Below are 18,836 nucleotides of genomic sequence, written 5' to 3' on the forward strand. Positions count from 1 at the left end.
GCACCGGCTGCGTAGGCTTTGCAGGAGCTGCCGCCAGCGAGGCGAGGGAGCCGCGTGTTAAAAGCCTCGCCTCGTGGGCTGAGCAGTGGCGACGACGCGACACCGCTCTTGTGACTCGCTCGTCAGCGCGGGCACGGTGTCTGCTACGCGGGGGGCCATACAGACACTGTATACAGGGAGGGGGAGATGACGTCCGCGAATGGCGGACGTCATTAGCGGACATACGTCGCTCTTCTGTTCATTTCGCTGGTGTCTCCTACCTAGCATGTATTCAAAGATCTTTGTCTCGGCGTCTTTCTTTGTCGTCTTTCTTCGCCATATGTGCTGCAGTTATTCGCTTCTGCTCCGATATCTTTACACCGCTCCTCCCCTGCCTTCTTTCACCATTCCATCTGTCCTCTCACAACCTCTTTCGCATACCCTTTCCCTTCTTCCTTCGTTCATTCCCCTTTCCTGTGCTGTCATGTTTTGCTTTCTTTCTGTACTTTTCCTTCCCTCACTCCGGATCCCGTTCTTACTCATCTTCTTCTCCCGTACTTCTCATACCACTCGCGTGCCCTCCCCCTTTTCTGATGCAGCCTACACCTCTCTCACTCCTTCAGCCTGTCTTCTTGCGTTTCTCTCTCCACCAACGTAGAGGTCGCAGATTGCAGACAATCGCCTGCCTTGCCTCAGCTCATTCGCGTGCCCTTCTTTTTGTTCGTTTATCTCTTGCGACGTCAGCAGTTCACAGCCTCCCAATCCAGGCGCACCTTAAGTCCCTAACGCTATGGGACATGCGTCAGTGGGAAATGCCGTTGAAACTGTGCGCCCCTTATACCATGGCACGCCGCGGACGTCTTTTACTCCGGTAGCACCTATACGTAAACGCGCATAAAGCGCTGACGCGGTGTCAATACATGCCATATTAGTACTCCGTAACTACTCTGCTGGGTATTATGTTGCACATAAGAGCATTTGAAGAGCAAATGTGCCTCCGAAACTTATTTTTCTAATAAAGTTCGTATTGAAAGACTATGACTGCTTTGTCTGATGTGCCCGAAAGTGTCACGTATATCTTTGTATTCTTTTGTGTTATCTGCTTGGCGTACTGCGCTTTCTCGTACATAACTTGTCCGTACAGACGCGAAAGTGTACAGTGCAACAGAGCAGCTACGTCATTCGCGGATAAATGATGACGTTTTCAAGAACACGGTCGAATAACATTCAAATAACTTACTGGATTCGAAAGCATCTATCATAATCGTCGCCGCCGGCACATGTCCTGACAGTTTCATGTGCCGCGGTGTCTTTTTTTTTTTTTTTTGCGGAGTGCAGTGGCTAATGACAATTAGACTGCCTGTTTAAAGCTGTGCAGCTTCCGTTTTGCAAAAGTAGTACAGTGCACACATATACGCGTCAAAGAGCCGAGCGCACTACAATTAACGCAGGCCATATGCAGCGGGTCTGCTACTATATACATAAGTGTTCTTTGTGAACCATAACTTTGCAAGCCGAACCAGCATCCTAATTTCCAATAGAGTTCGCGTGTCACTTAGCGATGTACCATAGTCGACTGATTACTCGCGCTGCTTGAGAGCAAAGAAAGTGCACTAACGAGCTGCGACTGCTCAGGTCGATGCCAATTTTGCTATATGGCTCTTTTTGCCGTACGCATGCCCGTTCTGCAGAACAGGTCGTGGTGCGTGGCGGGTTTTGCAACGCAATTTCGCAAAATGACATAATTAGAAAACCCCGCCTGCAAAGGGGGCGCCATTTTCTTAGAAAGCAAGTATACGCGAGCAAGCTGTATACCCCTGCAAGGCAGGGATTATAGGCTCGCTGCCAACGCTAACTCTGCAAAAAATGCTACCCGTTTCTTTTTTGTTTTTCCAGAGTGTGAAAGTCATGAGCCAGTTTCTGTTTTTGTTCTCCCCCTTCTTCGTTTTTGCAGGAATTCCAACGAGACGGCCAGAAAACTGCGAGGGGCTCCCACGTGAATACTCCCCGGCTGCTGGCCCATAGCACAGACCTCCGTCGTCGGCACGCCGCTCGGTGTGGCAGACGATATCTTATGCGCGCGTTTACGCGCGTCGTCTGCTCTTTTTAGCCGCCGCCTCCGCCGCCACGTTGTCTGCTCACGCTTCAAGGCTACGTACGCAGCCGTTCCGCCTGCTTGACCTGCTGGTCCACATAAAACCGACAAGGCACGCCGCTGTGAGCACGTCCTTATATAAACGCGCAATTTGCAGCGCTCACTTAGCTTTTATTTCGTATTGTTTATGTTGCTGCAGTCGTGACGAAAGAAGGAATGGAAGGTACACGCCCTATCGTTTGGTGGCGGGAATAACTGGGATGCTCTCTCTCTCTCTTTTCTTCAGTCATAAGCCCACTAATGCTATTCAGGCTCGTTTACGTGCTCAAGTGTGCGAACAACAGCAATAAAAGAACACACACACAAAGAAAATGTAACGGAATTGTCGACAGACTCATAGAGCAAGAAGTTTAATACCTGAAAGGGGTGCAACCCTTCCCATAGGAATAGAAACTTTTTACGATGAAGTAGTTTGCCAAGACACTTTGTTCTTACACTCGTTATTACCTAAACAGGAGCATGTTAAGGTGTGCTAAAAAAAGAAAAAAAAGCAAGAGTGGTAAGTTATAATGTGAGAAACATAATTTTATTCACCTTGCATTTCAGTGTTCACTAAAGACGGCAATTAATTCGAGTTTATCGCATCGCACTAGTCCGAATCATTCATGGTTTTAGAGCCTGCGATGCATTTTCATCTCAGCAGGTGTTCGCTTAGAGCCCACTACCGTAATGTTGCGACGTATGACAAGCCAAACCCGGAGTGCAGTACGAATAATAACGCTTCTTTATCAAGGAGGAAGCACGACCACGTCGCCTTCTCGTACATCTGAGCTTCCTCATTGCCGTCTTCATCGCTCGGCACATATGTGTGGATCCGCTGCGGCAATATGAAAACAATGCATGGGTAACACAGGTAAGCATTCTCATGGGTCCTTTTATACCGTCGCGGGGTTGGCGCGCGCCATGGATTGACTGTCCTGTACGGTTCACGTACCACTGGGAGTTTTAATAAACGATTCTGCCTCTGTCTATATGTGTCTTGTAATCTGTAAGGCTTGGAGAAGCGGCGCATAGATGCTGCTCTTCGAAAGGTATGCGCCCGTGCACGAAAGGAGCCCGTGTGATTTTGCACTTGACGGTGATGACAAAAATGATCCTCGGCTATATACAGATAAAATACTGCATTTAAAAAATCACCATTCTTCTCCTTTAACGCCCCAAAGCAACAGTGGCCCGAGGCTTCGTTAGGTAAATTGTATGGGTTATAGGTGCCAAAACTACACAGTGGGTCATGAGGGGAGCCGAAAGTAGAGCACTCCGGTTCAACGTCTATACTACCTGGTCTACACGAGGCACGGTACACGATGTTTTTATTTCATTCCACCCACATCGGAGTGCGGCCGCGGCGGTAGGGAATCGAACTCGAAACCTCGTGCGCAGCTAGTAGCGGGAAGCCGCAGCCCGCGAGCCACCGCTACTGCTTAAGAAAATTTATAATCTCACGAAGTTATAGTTCACGACGACTGTCTGCAGCCGCGTTCTGAAAGTGTGCATGGCGCAGCCAGGCTCTACGTTTTCCGTTCGTGTGCCCTCGCAGCAGCAGCGGTCGCTCTTTGTTCGATTTCATCCGGGCGGCCCACCTGGCGCCGACTCGGCTGGCGCACGCCAAGATCGGTCGGAGTTCTCGCTTGCCTGCGATGCGCGGGCGAGATTTAACTGCAAGTGCGCCTCCCCCCTTTCCCCTCCACCTGCTTTTTCAAACAATAACCTCCGCAAAATGAATGAATCAATACGGACAAAATAAAATTTAAGAACCTTACAGTTCGTTAGATCACAAATATGTTTCACCATGAGTTGTGAAAGAATATGTTTGAATAAAAATGCACTCGGTAGTGCACCCCGTGACCCCACACGCCAAACACTGTCGCGCACTTCAAAGTGAACGCGGCATTCCTGTGCCAACGCTTGGCCCGTGTCAGCGTGTTATTTTTGTTTCGCATCGGACTGCCTGTGATGCTATTCCGTACCCCGTGCCAAGATGCGACCTCGAGAATGCTGCGTGAGTGGGCAAACAAGAATCTCTCTAGCTAATGGGCGCCCCGGTTCAGATGTTAACCCGTGTGTAGTTCAGCCTCAGTATACGGAAGGCCGCTCGCTTTTCGTGACTGCGTATATCATAGTTCGCATAGCGATGTAACATCGCAAACGGAGATGACTACGGCAGTGGCTGTCTTGCACAGATCGGTGGCTCGCGAGGAATTTCACAAAAGAGCGAAATTATGTGCTCAGTTCAGTCGAATACCTCATTTTATAACGCGGCGTGCCCGGCGTTTAAAAAAACGAAAAAAAAAACGCCATAGAGTATAGCGCACTGAAATAAGACCGCACTTAAACGCTACGGTGGTCGTATTTACATCTTCTAATTTAATCTGCCTCGAATAATTCGGGCCCGGGCAACCCACATCAGACGGTGACGCTAACACATTGAATATACAGGGTGTTTCACGTAACTTAAACCAAGGATTTTAGAAAAGTGGTTAACCGCAGCTGAATGAAGCCGACGACATATAGTTTGCCGTCATGTAGCGCTCCTTAGAGTACTTTTTAAAAAATATTCTGCTTAATTACTTAACTGAGGCCAATTATGCAATTTTTTTAAATATTCACTATAGGGGCAAGTGCGTTATGTTACGTTGTAGAGGAAATTCAGAAACGATCGATCCAATGTATTCTGGCAACGAACATGTTGCGTGGTGATTTTTTCCGGCGCTTAAAAAAAGCCCGCTGAATATGAAATAAAGCCACGTGACTGCGCTCAAACCGTGCTTGGAGCAAGAGAACCGTGAGCGCCGACCGTGGCGAAGTGAGCGGCCGCATCTTTGGCGGACAGGAAGCGCCGTCGACGCTCATATATGCGAGAGAGGCTCGACGCACGGCAAGATGTGCAGCTACGTAGGTAGGATATGCGCTTCCGTGCAGAGGAAAAGGAGCAGGTAAAAACATATATCTGTCCGGTGAAGCACAAAAAGAACAACAGTTTTACTGACTGTCGTATGGGTGTGGTTTATAAAATTTCCCTTAGCTGTGGCCAGTTCTGCGTAGGGCAAACGGGACGGTGTATCAATCAGAGACTAATGGAACATAAAAGGTCGTTAACCGGTGGATCGCCTTCTAATCTTTCCCTACATTGCCGAGATTGTAACTGCACGCCAGAGTTAGATGAATGCACGATATTGTACAGGCACAAGAATGAAGATACGCGTCTTATGGTAGAGGCATGGCATATCTATAATGGTGGAAGTGCGTGCGTGAGTCAGCCTTCAATTACTTACACATAAGGAAGAGATTAAGTGCCTTAACAGCTATCTCTCACGTAGACCGGCACATGTACCCGACTGACACGTGGTGATACCATTCCAGAGCTTGCGCAGATGAGTTTTGTGTCTTCTTTCTTTTTTCGCCTCAGTGCTTCCTTCAGTTGATAGTCGGCGTTCGTGTTGTCCACTTGTGTCTGGTCTGCACGCCTCACCTTTTTTGCATAATGAATCCTTACCAACTAGCTCAGCTAGCTTTCTGTCGTTCTAAACGGTTGAGAGCGCTGTCCACTATCTCTCCCCATTCGCCTTAGTCCAACAAGGCTTCTCTTGAGAGGAGTGCAAAGTATACTCACGGGGACTAGCAAGAGGCGAACTCGGCATTAATTTATTTATGCGAACGCATAAAATGGCCCATTGAGCGAAAAAGCCGGCGTCTGTAGCAGCGAAACGGCACCTAAATTCCCGCTGGCTGCGACGTCACGTCAGGTGCGCGCCTCGACAGAGCACAACGGGGGGAAAGGGAACATCTGCTGCAGTGCTGGCGCGCCAGGTGTCGCGCGAGGGGGCAACGCCACGGCACCCTCGCCCTTGCAAGCCTGCATTGTCTGCGCAAGCTCTCGCCTGCGATTTAGCTGCGCCTCGGTGATCGCTATGAAGGCATTAATGTACAGAAAAAGTAGAATAATTTCGAAAGGAAAAACGTTCGCGCTAGCGAGTTTCGAGCCTAGGACCTCACGCTCAGAAGCCGCGTATTTTACAAACTGTGCTCTCTGCTCTACGACATCGTGCTGCTTGGTCCGAAATTTCCACTGCCAAGCCCGGCGTGACGAAAGAGGTGACGTCAAAATTACACTGGCCTACTCGAGACCGTCCCCATTAGATTATATGGCAGCCGGACAAGGTAGCATGACGTCACCGATCGAAGTGCACCGGCTTTGTGCGCCAAGCGTCTCAACGAGCTCGCTTGGTCGCGAGGAGCTCATAACTCGAAGGTCCGCTCGGCAGCGCTCAACTGGACATTGATGTTTTCGCATTCACAACTTGTAAGAACTGCTTAGGTGTACGCGCATTTATTTATTTATTTATCTTAATCGTTGACAACAAGTATATACTTTGTCACCAGCTTCTCCACGACGATAAGTCGTGTTGTGTGAATAAACGAAGGCGACAGGCGGAGTGATCATCCTTATGCAGTTATTTAGCAGCTTGGTACCACTCGAAGAACAATAAAATGCAAATTAAAAGAGCAGAAGAAAGGGGTCGCAGCTGTTGCATCTTGAAGCCGGCGCGAAAGGATGGCACAGAGACACGGTCGGCGACCCTACCGAAGTCTATATCGCTCGCTGCAAGCGCGCGCGGCCCGTTCACTTGGCGCTGTGACGTTATAACCTCGGCATTTTTAGGACAGAGGGATGAGGAGCAGGCTCAGCGCGCTCTTCAGGTATTCATTTCAGATATGTATTTCCAGCTTGTCGGAGACGATATAGGGAAAACCTACGTCTGTTGACAAAAGACGACGCTGCAGACTGTTGAATGCAGTTTTCTTGCACACTGTAATGGTCGGCTGTTATTTTTTGCTCATTCTGGTCGAATGACACGACCACCGAACGCACGAAACCTATCTCTGGCCACAAACTTAATCTGTGTGTTCCTGTCACTATATCGAACACAACACCTAATAGTTCGTACCACGTACCATGCGTCAATAGCATCTGCCCGGGATGCACGTGACCTTATTCTTAAAATTTCTGCTGCGTTTTTACACCATGCACATACTATTGTTCTTCCACTTCCATCTGTAATATGCTAGGGCACAAAAATGGGATGATAAAATAATGTAATCTGAAATCGCACAACAAACCAGAGTCTAAGACGGGAGAAGCATTTAGTACGGTCTCCAATGGCAGCTCAACGCTCAACCAGCTAAAAAAGGGTATCGCGCACATTTCGCTCCATGTTCGACGAAAAAGACCAGATACAAAAGCAAGCACAGCAGATGATGACTCGCCCAGAACCTAATCACCGGCGTGCGTGCCGACTTCATACAGCGTTCTACAAGCGCGTTCATGGCTGCGACCTGGAAATGCGGGCACATCAAAAGCGAAAGAATGCCGCACATGCGGCGCGTGTATCCCACATCATCTGCTCGGCCTTCCGAACAGCAGATGCAGCGCCCTTATCGAGGCGTTATATATATATATATATATATATATATATATATATATATATATATATATATATATATATATATACAAATGCGGTCGCCATCGCGAGCGAAGAGTACTATATTTTATTCGTCACGGATGTACCACGATCGAAAGCGACTTCCAGTTGGTGATCAACACTAACTACGATCACTGTACACGTGTATCAAGCTTTGAGCGCATATTGTGCAGTAGCAAGGGCCAATGAGGTCCATTCGTGCCATCCTCCTGGGCCGCCTTTCATCTCAGTGAAAAATGTTTCTCTCTCTCTCCTTGAGCGCATGTGTCGGCAAAGGCAAGAAATGCTTTTCCAGCGTCGTTTCCGGAGATTCTGCTGTGCGCTCCGATAGGTTTGTATGAGGCGTTGTGTGAAAGCGAAGCAACACACGCATAGCTTCACTGAAAGCAAATAAGTGAGAAAACTACACTGCGCCTACGCCTCTGCGAAATTATTTTACTTTCTTTTTTTAAATTTAGAACACCCTTAAGCTCGAAATGGTTACACAACATGGTCAAATACATTGTAAATGCGAAACTATGCGTCGATATACACGTTCGCGAAAAATGTTTGAGAAGGCGCAAACACCACGAGAAAAACACAGGCAAGATTAATAAATGTGCTATACTGGACCACGTACGCAAGAACACAGTAGTAGAAGTAACAGAAAATGTTTTTTCTCATCATATACCGTCGCAGTACAACGCGCACAGTAGACAGCGAGACGTTCTTCAAGAACAGCAGGACAACTTGTTCAAAAACAAACAGGCCAGGGGCACGTCTTCCTCGTTCTCGCCGAATCTCACTGACCCACTAGACGAAGTCCGTTAATGTCTCTATCTTCGTTGTCGTCTGCATAGAATACACGCGTCAATACGATGTCACCTAATGCGCCGTGATGTTGAATAGCGGCTAGTGGCGCCAGATACCAGTAGCTGGATGTACGCGTGCCACTTTTGTCAGACGTGCAACGTGTTAGAAAGAGATGCACGTCGGGGGAATGCGGTGCATTGCATCTCCATTTGCTAAGCGTGGGACTTGACAAAGGGGCAACTATAATTTGGGGCGCAGTTGTTATCGGGGAAACTGGCCACCCTGTATACGCAAAGCCTCATGACCTCGAGCGTACAGGAATCTTGGAAGAACTCTAATATAATCCCAATCCATAAGAAAGGGTACGCCAAAGACTTCAAAAATTATAGACCGATCAGTTTACTGTCCGTTGCCTACAAAGTATTTACTAAGGTAATCGCAAATAGAATCAGGAACACCTTAGACTTCTATCAACCAAAGGACCAGGCAGGATTCCGTAAAGGCTACTCAACAATTGACCATATTCACACTATCAATCAAGTGACAGAGAAATGTGCGGAATATAACCAACCCTTATATATAGCTTTCATTGATTACGAAAAAGCGTTTGATTCGGTCGAAACCACAGCAGTCATGGAGGCATTACGGAATCGGGGTGTAGACGAGCCGTATGCAAAAACACTAAAAGATATCTATATCGGCTCCACAGCTACGTAGTCCTCCATAAAGAAAGCAACAAAATCCCAATAAAGAAAGGCGTCAGGCAGGGAGATACGATCTCTCCAATGCTATTCACAGCGTGTTTACAGGAGGTATTCAGAGACTTGGATTGGGAAGAATTTGGGATAAGAGTTAATGGAGAGTACCTTAATAACTTGCGATTCGCTGATGATATTGCCTTGCTTAGTAACTCAGGGGACGAATTGCAATGCATGCTCACTGACCTGTAGAGGCAAAGCAGCAGGGTGGATCTAAAAATTAATCTGCAGATAACTAAAGTAATGTTTAACAGTCTCGGAAGAGAACAGCAGTTTACGATAGGTAGCGAGGCACCGGAAGTGGTAAGGGAATACATCTATTTAGGGCAGGTAGTGACCGCGGATCCGGATCACGAGACGGAAATAACCAGAAGAATAAGAATCGGCTGGGGTGCGTTTGGCAGGCATTCTCAAATCATGAACAGCAGTTTGCCACTATCCCTCAAAAGGAAAGTGTATAACAGCTGTGTGTTACCAGTACTCACATATGGGGCAGAAACCTGGAGGCTTACGAAAACGGTTCTGCTGAAATTGAGGACGACGCAACGAGCTATGGAAAGAAGAATGATGGGTGTAACGTTAAGGGATAAGAAAAGAGCAGATTGGGTGAGGCAACAAACGCGGGTAAACGACATCTTAGCTGAAATCAAGAAAAAGAAATGGGCATGGGCGGGACATGTAATGAGGAGGGAAGATAACCGATGGTCATCAAGGGTTGCGGACTGGATTCCAAGGGAAGGGAAGCGTAGCAGGGGGCGGCAGAAAGTTAGGTGGGCGGATGACATTAAGACGTTTACAGGGACAACATGGCCACAGTTAGTATATGACCGGGGTAGTTGAAGAAGTATGGGAGAGGCCTTTGCCCTGCAGTGGGCGTAATCAGGCTGCTGCTGCTGATGATGATGATGTTATCGACATATACCTTGAGACGTGCGTTTAGGCGTCTCCAAGCTTTGCAGCTCCGAACGACCTTACAAAAAACTTCTGTTTCGCCCAAGGAGTTAAGTTGAAAAATATAATTCCTGGGGTCACAGCCACCGCAGATTCCTACAAGAAGAGGGGAAGCCAGCGCTTGTTTCGACTTCACCCTTCAAAGCGTGCCGAATAAAATGGAAGACCGGTCGCGCATGTGTGTTCAACTGTTTCCTCTCCGTTAATAACCGGAAAATAAAGACTGGTTGTTTCGGGCTAAAAATTGCCAAGACGTCAAACTCGTTCATTCCGAAACCAGTGACACAGACACATCAATCGAGATTGGTTATATTAAGGGAGTTTGAAGTAAGGGAAAAAAAAAAAACAAGAAAAACTCTGGGGTTTTACGGGCCGAAACCACGAAATGATTACGAGGCACGCCGTAGTGGTGGCCTCCGGATTAATTTTGTCCGCATCATACCGTCATGCGTATACGCGAAAGCACCTTATCAAACGTTAGCCTATCTGTATTTAACCGAAGAAAAAATATTAACAAGAATGCGGTGCATATTACAACTATAAGATATACAGTGTTCGGTCGCCAGAACTCCAAGACCTAACAAAGGAGGTCTTAAAATCGTATCTTTCATCGTTATTTATTTATCACCATGCTATCTTTTTTTTGTTGTTGTTGAGCAGTTTGGCTGAACACTCTGCATACCATTTGCGACGCCAAATATGAAACAGTAATTAGACCACACGTTCTTAATCGACATAGGCCCATATTTGTCGCCCTTGTGACAATGACACAGTTAATGAGCTTTTCGTTCAAAGCCGTCGTCTGCGCTCTTGTCCGTAAACACGTTGCCGCTTCCTGGCTGTGACAGGCTGTGGCAGACATGCGGGATGCCTAGCAGGTGCGTCAGGGAAGGCCGCCCACTTAGCCAACTTGTAGCTGCGTGCCTCCTACACCGTACAATGCAGTCTATTACAAGCATAAATACGCAAAACGCGCGGCTGGACATTGCTGTTTTTCTTACCTTCACGGGGTGCCAGGTCAGTTTATTTGCGCTCTGATCGTAGCTATAAGAGCGCAGGCTGATATAATCAGTCGAGTGACCGCCTTCATGACGTTCTCCTGGTATCTGGTTCTTACTGAATATGAATATTTAGTCCGAATATTTAGTGACTTGAAGCAATATTAATTTTGCTTTAGATTAGCAGCTATATTAAAATTGGCGTAAATGCGTGCGCAGCATGTCACACCGCTCAAGCTTTGAGGTGGCTACTCATAATTTTTTTCTTTTCAAGTGCAGAAGAATGTACAGTGCATATAGTTTGGTAGCATTTATACCGCACATTCATTTCTGTTCACATCATGTGAAGTCGGAAGACCTCGTCGTCTTGTGGAGCAGGTACGGCGAAGGACAACACGAACGGAGAACCCAGAGCGGCCGCCGCCATTTATTACAGAAAGAAGCCGAATATACCGTGGACATCACGCGCTCTCGGCCCCTTTACTTAATTTACTCAACTACAGACAACCTATAAAGCACTAACGTCTAGCCGCACGTCTGTTAGTGGATATTGCGCATGCGCGCTCCGCGGATGAGTACAGTGAAGCACTACTTTTCGTGGTCCGTAGTTCCGATCGGCTCACATCAACTCTAACTTCCCCGCATCCGACGCTGCATTGCATGGTACAGTGGAGAAGCATAAATGCTTTTCTTCTGTAAGCAGTACTTTTCTAACGCTATAAGTTTAGAAATGAGGTAAAACGTGGGCTAAAATTGAGCAGACCCATTATGCTGTCATTGCCAGTTTTGGCGACGTCCGCTGTACTAGGGTTCCGATACCGTGATCACGACAAATCAGTCGTGATCACAGACGCTTAAAACTGAAAAAGAACACTGGGCACTCTGCAAAATGGTCATGTCGAACAACATACCAGAACATGCCTGAAGATTGTTGCGTAGAACGCTTCACTCGAGAGCTGGTGTGCTTTGGCATGCACTTTCGGTTTCAAACTTCCCTCAAGTTCTGCCTCAGTTGTAAAACAAGTACTACTACCTGGCACGTTGTATCCCACAATCTACTAGACAAGTAAGTGCCTCCTGCAAATCCTTCAAGGCAGACTACGGATAAATGAGAACAGGCGCTTTGACCACACAAGCCACGAGCTTTAGCCTTGCAACGTTAGTTTGCTGCTCGTTAAATCGTTAGAGGCCGTATCTCAAGACTAGCGATTCCCCTGCTGTCGAGGAAATTTGTGAAACGCGGGCCTGTACCTGGGAGTAACCCAGGTACAGTTCTGCGAAGCTAGCGACTTCTCGGCGGTGTCGGGCGACTGTTCAGCAGAACTAGGGAAGCAACGCTCGGTTTGTCTCAAGTGAAAAAAGAGGAAATGGCAAGAAAGCAGCCCAATGTGCACTTAACAGTGTTCCTTTCCCGCCTAATCAGTACATACCACATACAACTTTACCATATATTTCCTAGCTTATGACGCTGCTGTGCAACCTATGCATTGAACTTACCCATTCTTAGTCTCAATGAGGCTTACTGAGCTTGTATTATACGGGGTCCAAATTAAGCAGGGGTACGTACTACAATGCACTAATGTTTTGCAATTTCTTGAGATATGAAATGTGCACAAGGCCACAGTGTATTCGAAAATACAATTTATTGCTCATTCATAGCTAAGATGGAAAACAGCCCTGTATATAACACAACTGTGAACACATGGAAAGTAACATGTTCAATTCAAACCAGTTTAATTTTAGAGTAAATGAGTGGGAGAGTTGTGGCCGGTGAAATTATACAGAGGCTTATTCCTTTCAGTAATGGCAACAGCAAAATAAACACGCACAATTGCCAATAGGAAAGCTTAACAAGCAGACTCTACACGATTGACAAATAAAATATCTGAGTTTAAAAGCAGAAAAATTCCCATGTTTCATGTACTCAGCTTAGTAGGGTAAAAACAAAAAGAGAGAGGGGGGGAACTATCATAACATTTGATATGTTTACATGACTAGACTGGGTTGCACCACAGAAAAGTCCACTGGACTAAAATTAGTAACTGAAAAAGATGGGAACTTGCAATAGTGAACGAAATACAATAAACATAGCTTGTGCACATCATAGGAGGCCTAACAGGAGAGTGCCAAATCTGATAACTCAGATGTTCAAAATTCAAGCCAAGAACATGACAAAGCCATCATCAGTACAAAAATATTCCGAGCATGTGATCATCCACAGATTTGAAGGGAGGATGCCACTTCTTGGCAAATATAGTCACTTTGTACACTGGGGACATATTCTAAGCATTTGAACAGCGATTAATTTGCTACAGACACCAGTGACATGCATAAACTAAATTAATCAGACAAAAAGAAAAGCAAAGAGGTATGCGGGTAGTTTGTCAACTCTGACCACAATGAATGCGCAGACATTGGTGAAGTTTGAATGACTGTAGTGTGGAATGGCTGCAAACTGCCCGTTCATTCTTGCAGGTGACAAGGGTGTCACCGAGATGACAACTGCTTTGGACGGAATTGCACATTGTTGGCAATTAAACAAGAAAAGAAAGAAAGCATGCAGTTCAACACATGGAAATAAATACCACAAGTGCAGAGATAAAAATTAGTGGTCCCGTCATTCCGATTATCATTGTATGAAATGTGTACAACAGTGTCCCATGCAGCAACACACAGGATTCAGTCGTATTCCACATCATACCCTTTACATCTACAATCAAAAATGGCAAAAGAGCTAAGAACAACTAATAAAAAAAGCCACTCTAGTTTTCTATGCCATTTCAAAGAAAATTCTCAGCTGCAACATTGTGAATTTGCATCTGCAGAAACTGTGCCCCAACAAAGGAGACCAGCTGGAGTTTACCAAAATTATGATGTTATGTGAAAAAGTGCAAACTGACGATGTGCACTTGGCGGCGGCGGCAAGCCAAAACCCAATATAAAAGTAACATAATACTGCAAAACAAAACAATCTTAACATTACCCACAGTAAGCCATAGTCATTAAGCAGCCATGCCAACATCCCTGCAGCAAACATTTTAACAGACATGAAACGAGAGCATATATGCAACAAATATAAGTTAGTACTTTGTACAGAAGACTCAGACCTTAAATTGTACCTTTCTGTTTACTTGTGCCTATGCCTGCAGAATTACAGGTACTGCTAAAAGCGAAAAATGTCTATGCCATACTTGCAATCCGACAAGCAGTAAAAGCTAACTGATGAAATCTATAGTTAAGAATGAGAGCATCTAGCTGTCAAACTTGTTTCACAGAATGTACATCAAGAAGCAACTAAGTTGTCCACAAAAGTAAATATACAAGGACATTGGGGCCAGCTTCAGGTACACAATCAATCCCAACACCGATCCTTCACCTCTCCAGAATAGCAAAACATTTAATACAGGGTAGACTGTGCCAATTGCCCCCAGTACATAACTAGGAGAGTTTTATACCTTGTGACAATTACAGATATGAAACCACACCAGGCAAAGGCATAAGGAACATAGGCAAAGTGGTAAAACTGAATTTCTTTGCCTTCTAGGCATTCAGTCTGGCATTGAAAGTAAAAGTCTGAACCAATCCCTTTTAGATTACGCACCTATGCTGTGAAAAGCTTACATGTTTTTTTGAGGGACCCATGGTCTGTCTGCTTTTGCTGGCGGGTGCATGCTGTGAATGAATGTTGCTGCTCCAATTTGTGCATGGAACTGATGTCTACACATCCTATATAGAGGGGGCTGTAACGGTGTGCAATGTTTCACTGCTTAACAACATGTGTCCCAAATTAATCTACAATAAAATGGAGAATAAATGCAACTGCATCAGCAGTGCATGGAGGTTGGCCAGTGCACCTATTGTAGTGCATAGGGCAACACATAAAGCAAGGACTAAATTCACAACCGTCAATGCCACGTGAATCAAAGAGTTGAACAATTGCAGTGTTCAGGAGAATGTAAAACAGGTGCAGTAAACTGTGAAAGCTAGAAAGAAGCACAACGACACTCTCAGTAATCGCTTTCTTGGATACAACTTTCAGTTTATGCACATTCACTAAAAGAATGCATGCAACTAACACTTGCCGCCATCTGCACTTCCCCCATCAGTATTATAGCCACATTGCGTTACCCAACACACTGAACGGACAGGCAGCAAAACGGTCATGCTCTCATTAAATGTCCATATACAAGTCATGCTGGGCACTACAGAACATGAAGGTGAAAGTATGCCTAAAGGTGATTGGCTGAGAATATACTAGTAGTGCCAGGGGTGTGCCTTCTTTCTTTAAATGAAGACATGCTGCTTGTGCTGCGATAAGGAACACTCCTTGAGCACATGATCATAATTGCGCTCAATGTGCAAGCGAGTTTCATGGCCAAGAGCATACTGAACAACTGTTGGTGCCAACCAGTGCAAATGGTAGGCAAATGCAAGTTGCAGAGCATGGAAGACTTAAGCAGAGGACCACAGTTAGTGACACAAGGCCCACACTGGTCTGGTTGATCACCATACCCAACATGTTCAATGTTCTGGAGAAATATGTTCAAAGGCTGGAACACAAAAGAGGCAGCTTCAGCAATAATCTGAGCTAAAAAACAAACGAAAACAAAACAAAAAACAGGTCCATTAAACCAGGGAAGAGTTCAGTATGAATGTACCATTTTATCCAAACACTGGAACAACATTTTGCAATAGGTGCTCATGCTTAGCACACTGAATTTTATGTCACATAACCGCCAACAGTGCTGCACATCTACTGGTGCATCATGCAGGCTGAATACAAAGTGTAGATGCTGCCCTGCTTTTGCTACAAGTCTGAAAACAACTTTCCTCACATTTGAGGTTGCCTATCAAAGCAAACAAATCTGCCAATGCTTGTGCAAGTCCACAATTGAACTTATTGTTACTTTACAATCAGAAATCGAAAATAAATGAAAACCTATGTCTTCGGTAGTGCTTGAACTTGGCAAAATCTCTTGGCAAAGCACTAACAGATTGAAAGTTCAGCGCCAGCTGTGCATTTGCAGCAGTTCCACATGCCTGCAGTAATGAACCTGGCAATGTATGCACATGAAGTGCTCATTGACCAAAATGCAGCAGCAACAGCAGCACAGACGATGTGTCAAGGCCATAGGTGATGCAACTCAGGGAATGTGTCGAAGTGAGGTAGCTCACCACGAAGTACCGATGCCTATTAACGGTTCTGCAGGTTATGCAGTGACTGAAGGATTATGCAGGGCCACAGTGCCACTCAAGCAATGCGATAGTCACCAGTGGTCTAGATGCGCCACCAGCTGTGTGCTCGGCTGAACCAGGTTCATGAAAATGCACTCCAAGAGCAAGATATAGGATAGCGGCTTGGGCAGTGATGTTTTCATCGAAATCCAACAATGCTGAGACTGGGCTGCAAGTTAAAGGGGTATGAACCAATCAAGGCCCCAAGGACTCCCATCTTGTGCTGCACACTACACAGCTGGCGGAAGCACATGGCAGTGCAGGTGGTGCACAAACAGGAAACTGTGGTATCACTGGCACTTGTATCAACGGTAGAGTCTCAAGGAGTGGCAAACATTGGACCAGGTCGGAGGAACAATGTACACGGTAAAGCTGTTGCGGTCACATGCACACAAGGATGCTGCCATGCCACCGGAGGTGGCAGTGGAGAAAAGGTATGCTATGCCCTTATGATGATGTGGTTCACGGTCACCAGTGTCACACATGCCACTGCCCACACCAGCACAAATATGAGCCAAGCACCATGGCGGAATGGTGAGGCATGCTGGTTTTTGACACCGAGTCCGAGCGCCTCGAGCACTTGCTTCCTGGCTCGATGCACCAGCGCCACTGGTATGATGTACTGGATGAAGGCACCAGCGTAGGAACCCGTGAAGCCAACCAAAAACTCCACGCTCTCAGTGGCTAAAGCAATGGCAACCGGTGGAAGTAAGGCCAGCAGTGGAAAGATGAAGCGCTCTACAAGCATCTAAAGAAAAAGATGCGAAAAATCCCAAGACTCATTTGCATTTGCTTTTTCAAAACCTAACCAGAGTAACATAGCAACTTTTCAAGTCCAATCTCTTATTGTCATTAGCTACCATGCTGATATGCCTTTATTAATTGCCATATGACACAGTGGATAATAAACAATGGTAAGAAAAAAAAATTCACTACCTGACCCTGGTATTACCAGCAATACCTATTCTGTGAGGTTTCTGGCACTAATTTCAGATTCATTATTTGCTTCCTTGCATTGGTGCATTAGAAGCAAGGCAAGCAAGAAGAGTTACACATGACATGGATCATCTGCCCAAAAGTGCAAGCCTTGTGTACAGAAAAAGCTGTGTAAACTTTAGTATAGTGGTTTACTGCACTGCACTCCCAATGCAGTTGTCACGGCAACACAGTGTATGGCCTGTATTCAGCATAAAGACAGCACAGTTCACTCTAGGTGAAGGGTCATGCCACTGAACTAAATTACGTCTAGATGTAGTGCTGTGGCACATCTACTGATATACTGTTTACAGTTGCTGACAGACTGAGCAGGGACCACCTCAATGTCTAAATTATCAGGATCTAATATAAAACAGACGTCGACCACGCTCCACTAGACCAATGATCGCAAGTTTCTTTGCAAATGCCATGTTTGACATTTTCCTTGTTTTGTTACACTTGTCAGCGTCGAGGATGGAGTTGGCACCATATAAAGCTGCTTTGTTTGAAAGGGAAACAATTCGTAACAGCACTTGAAACCATGCCACAATTGAACACTAAGGAACAAAAACTGGACATCTGGGACACACATGACAACCAACCAAATGCAGCCTTGACAACTTGGCAGCTTGGCTTACCACTTGTTTTGGTGTGGCAGCTACTACTGGAGGCATAGTTTCCTACTAAAATTACTAGCGAGAACTGTGGCGCTGCGGTCATGCAGTTGGCAAGAGAATGATCGATAAAATGTGCATGTGTCTGATCTCCGTGCTCAGGGCTTCAAGCGTACTTGCGGTTGTTTTATTTACTGCACTTTATATGTGTTTTATATGCCAGAATTACAGAGCAATGCCGTATTTTTAAACACAGAGGACAACAAGACTGAGCGCATGCAAAATTATAGCAAACTGTTTCATTTAAAACGCAACAGGTTGTGTCCAAGTTCATGCACCAGTGGTGGCGCCCTCTGGATAAGAAACAGATCTTGAAGGTTACAATTTTTTTTTGTTGCATGAGGTGGAAGCGATTGTGAGAACCAGGTACATGTCACAGTTGTCAGGTTTTGGGCACCACACATATTTTGCTGAATAAGATCAATTTGCAAAGTCGTCTGAAGCCAGAAGGACAAAGGCCAATCTATGTACTAACCATCATTCCTATGCCGAGTTGAGCCACCATGCTTGCAGCTGCCATAGACACTAGCACCGGAGTTCCTACAATATTAATTTTTGTAGGAAATTGACCGAGTCGAATATGTCATGGCTATTGTTGTGACCGGGGGTCCGAGGATTTGGGGCTTTCACACACAGTGAAGGAGTAGTGATTGTAAGCATTGGCCTGACGTACAAGATGTTTCAAAAACACGTTTATATTTACATTACTTACAAGAAAATAGGAATGAACATGACAAAAAGTTTGTAACTCAAGCTGCCGATTCCTCAAAAACCAACTGCCTCATCTTGTATCCCCCTTCAGTCTTTCCAGTCACGTCATCTCCCTCCTATCCACTGCT

General features: G+C 45.8%; 1 protein-coding gene across 1 annotated transcript in view; it reads right to left on the bottom strand.

Moving 5' to 3' along the window:
• Positions 1–12,739: 12,739 nt before the first annotated feature.
• LOC135898268 (transmembrane protein 104) overlaps positions 12,740–18,836 on the bottom strand; it is a 37,330-nt gene continuing 31,233 nt past the window's right edge. The window contains exon 12 of the mRNA XM_065427122.2: positions 12,740–17,096. Within this exon, the coding sequence (XP_065283194.2) occupies positions 16,788–17,096 (309 nt within the window). The 3' untranslated portion in view covers positions 12,740–16,787. The remainder of the gene's footprint in view (positions 17,097–18,836) is intronic.

Source organism: Dermacentor albipictus, chromosome 8, assembly GCF_038994185.2.
Source record: "Dermacentor albipictus isolate Rhodes 1998 colony chromosome 8, USDA_Dalb.pri_finalv2, whole genome shotgun sequence".
NCBI classification, from domain to species: domain Eukaryota; kingdom Metazoa; phylum Arthropoda; class Arachnida; order Ixodida; family Ixodidae; genus Dermacentor; species Dermacentor albipictus.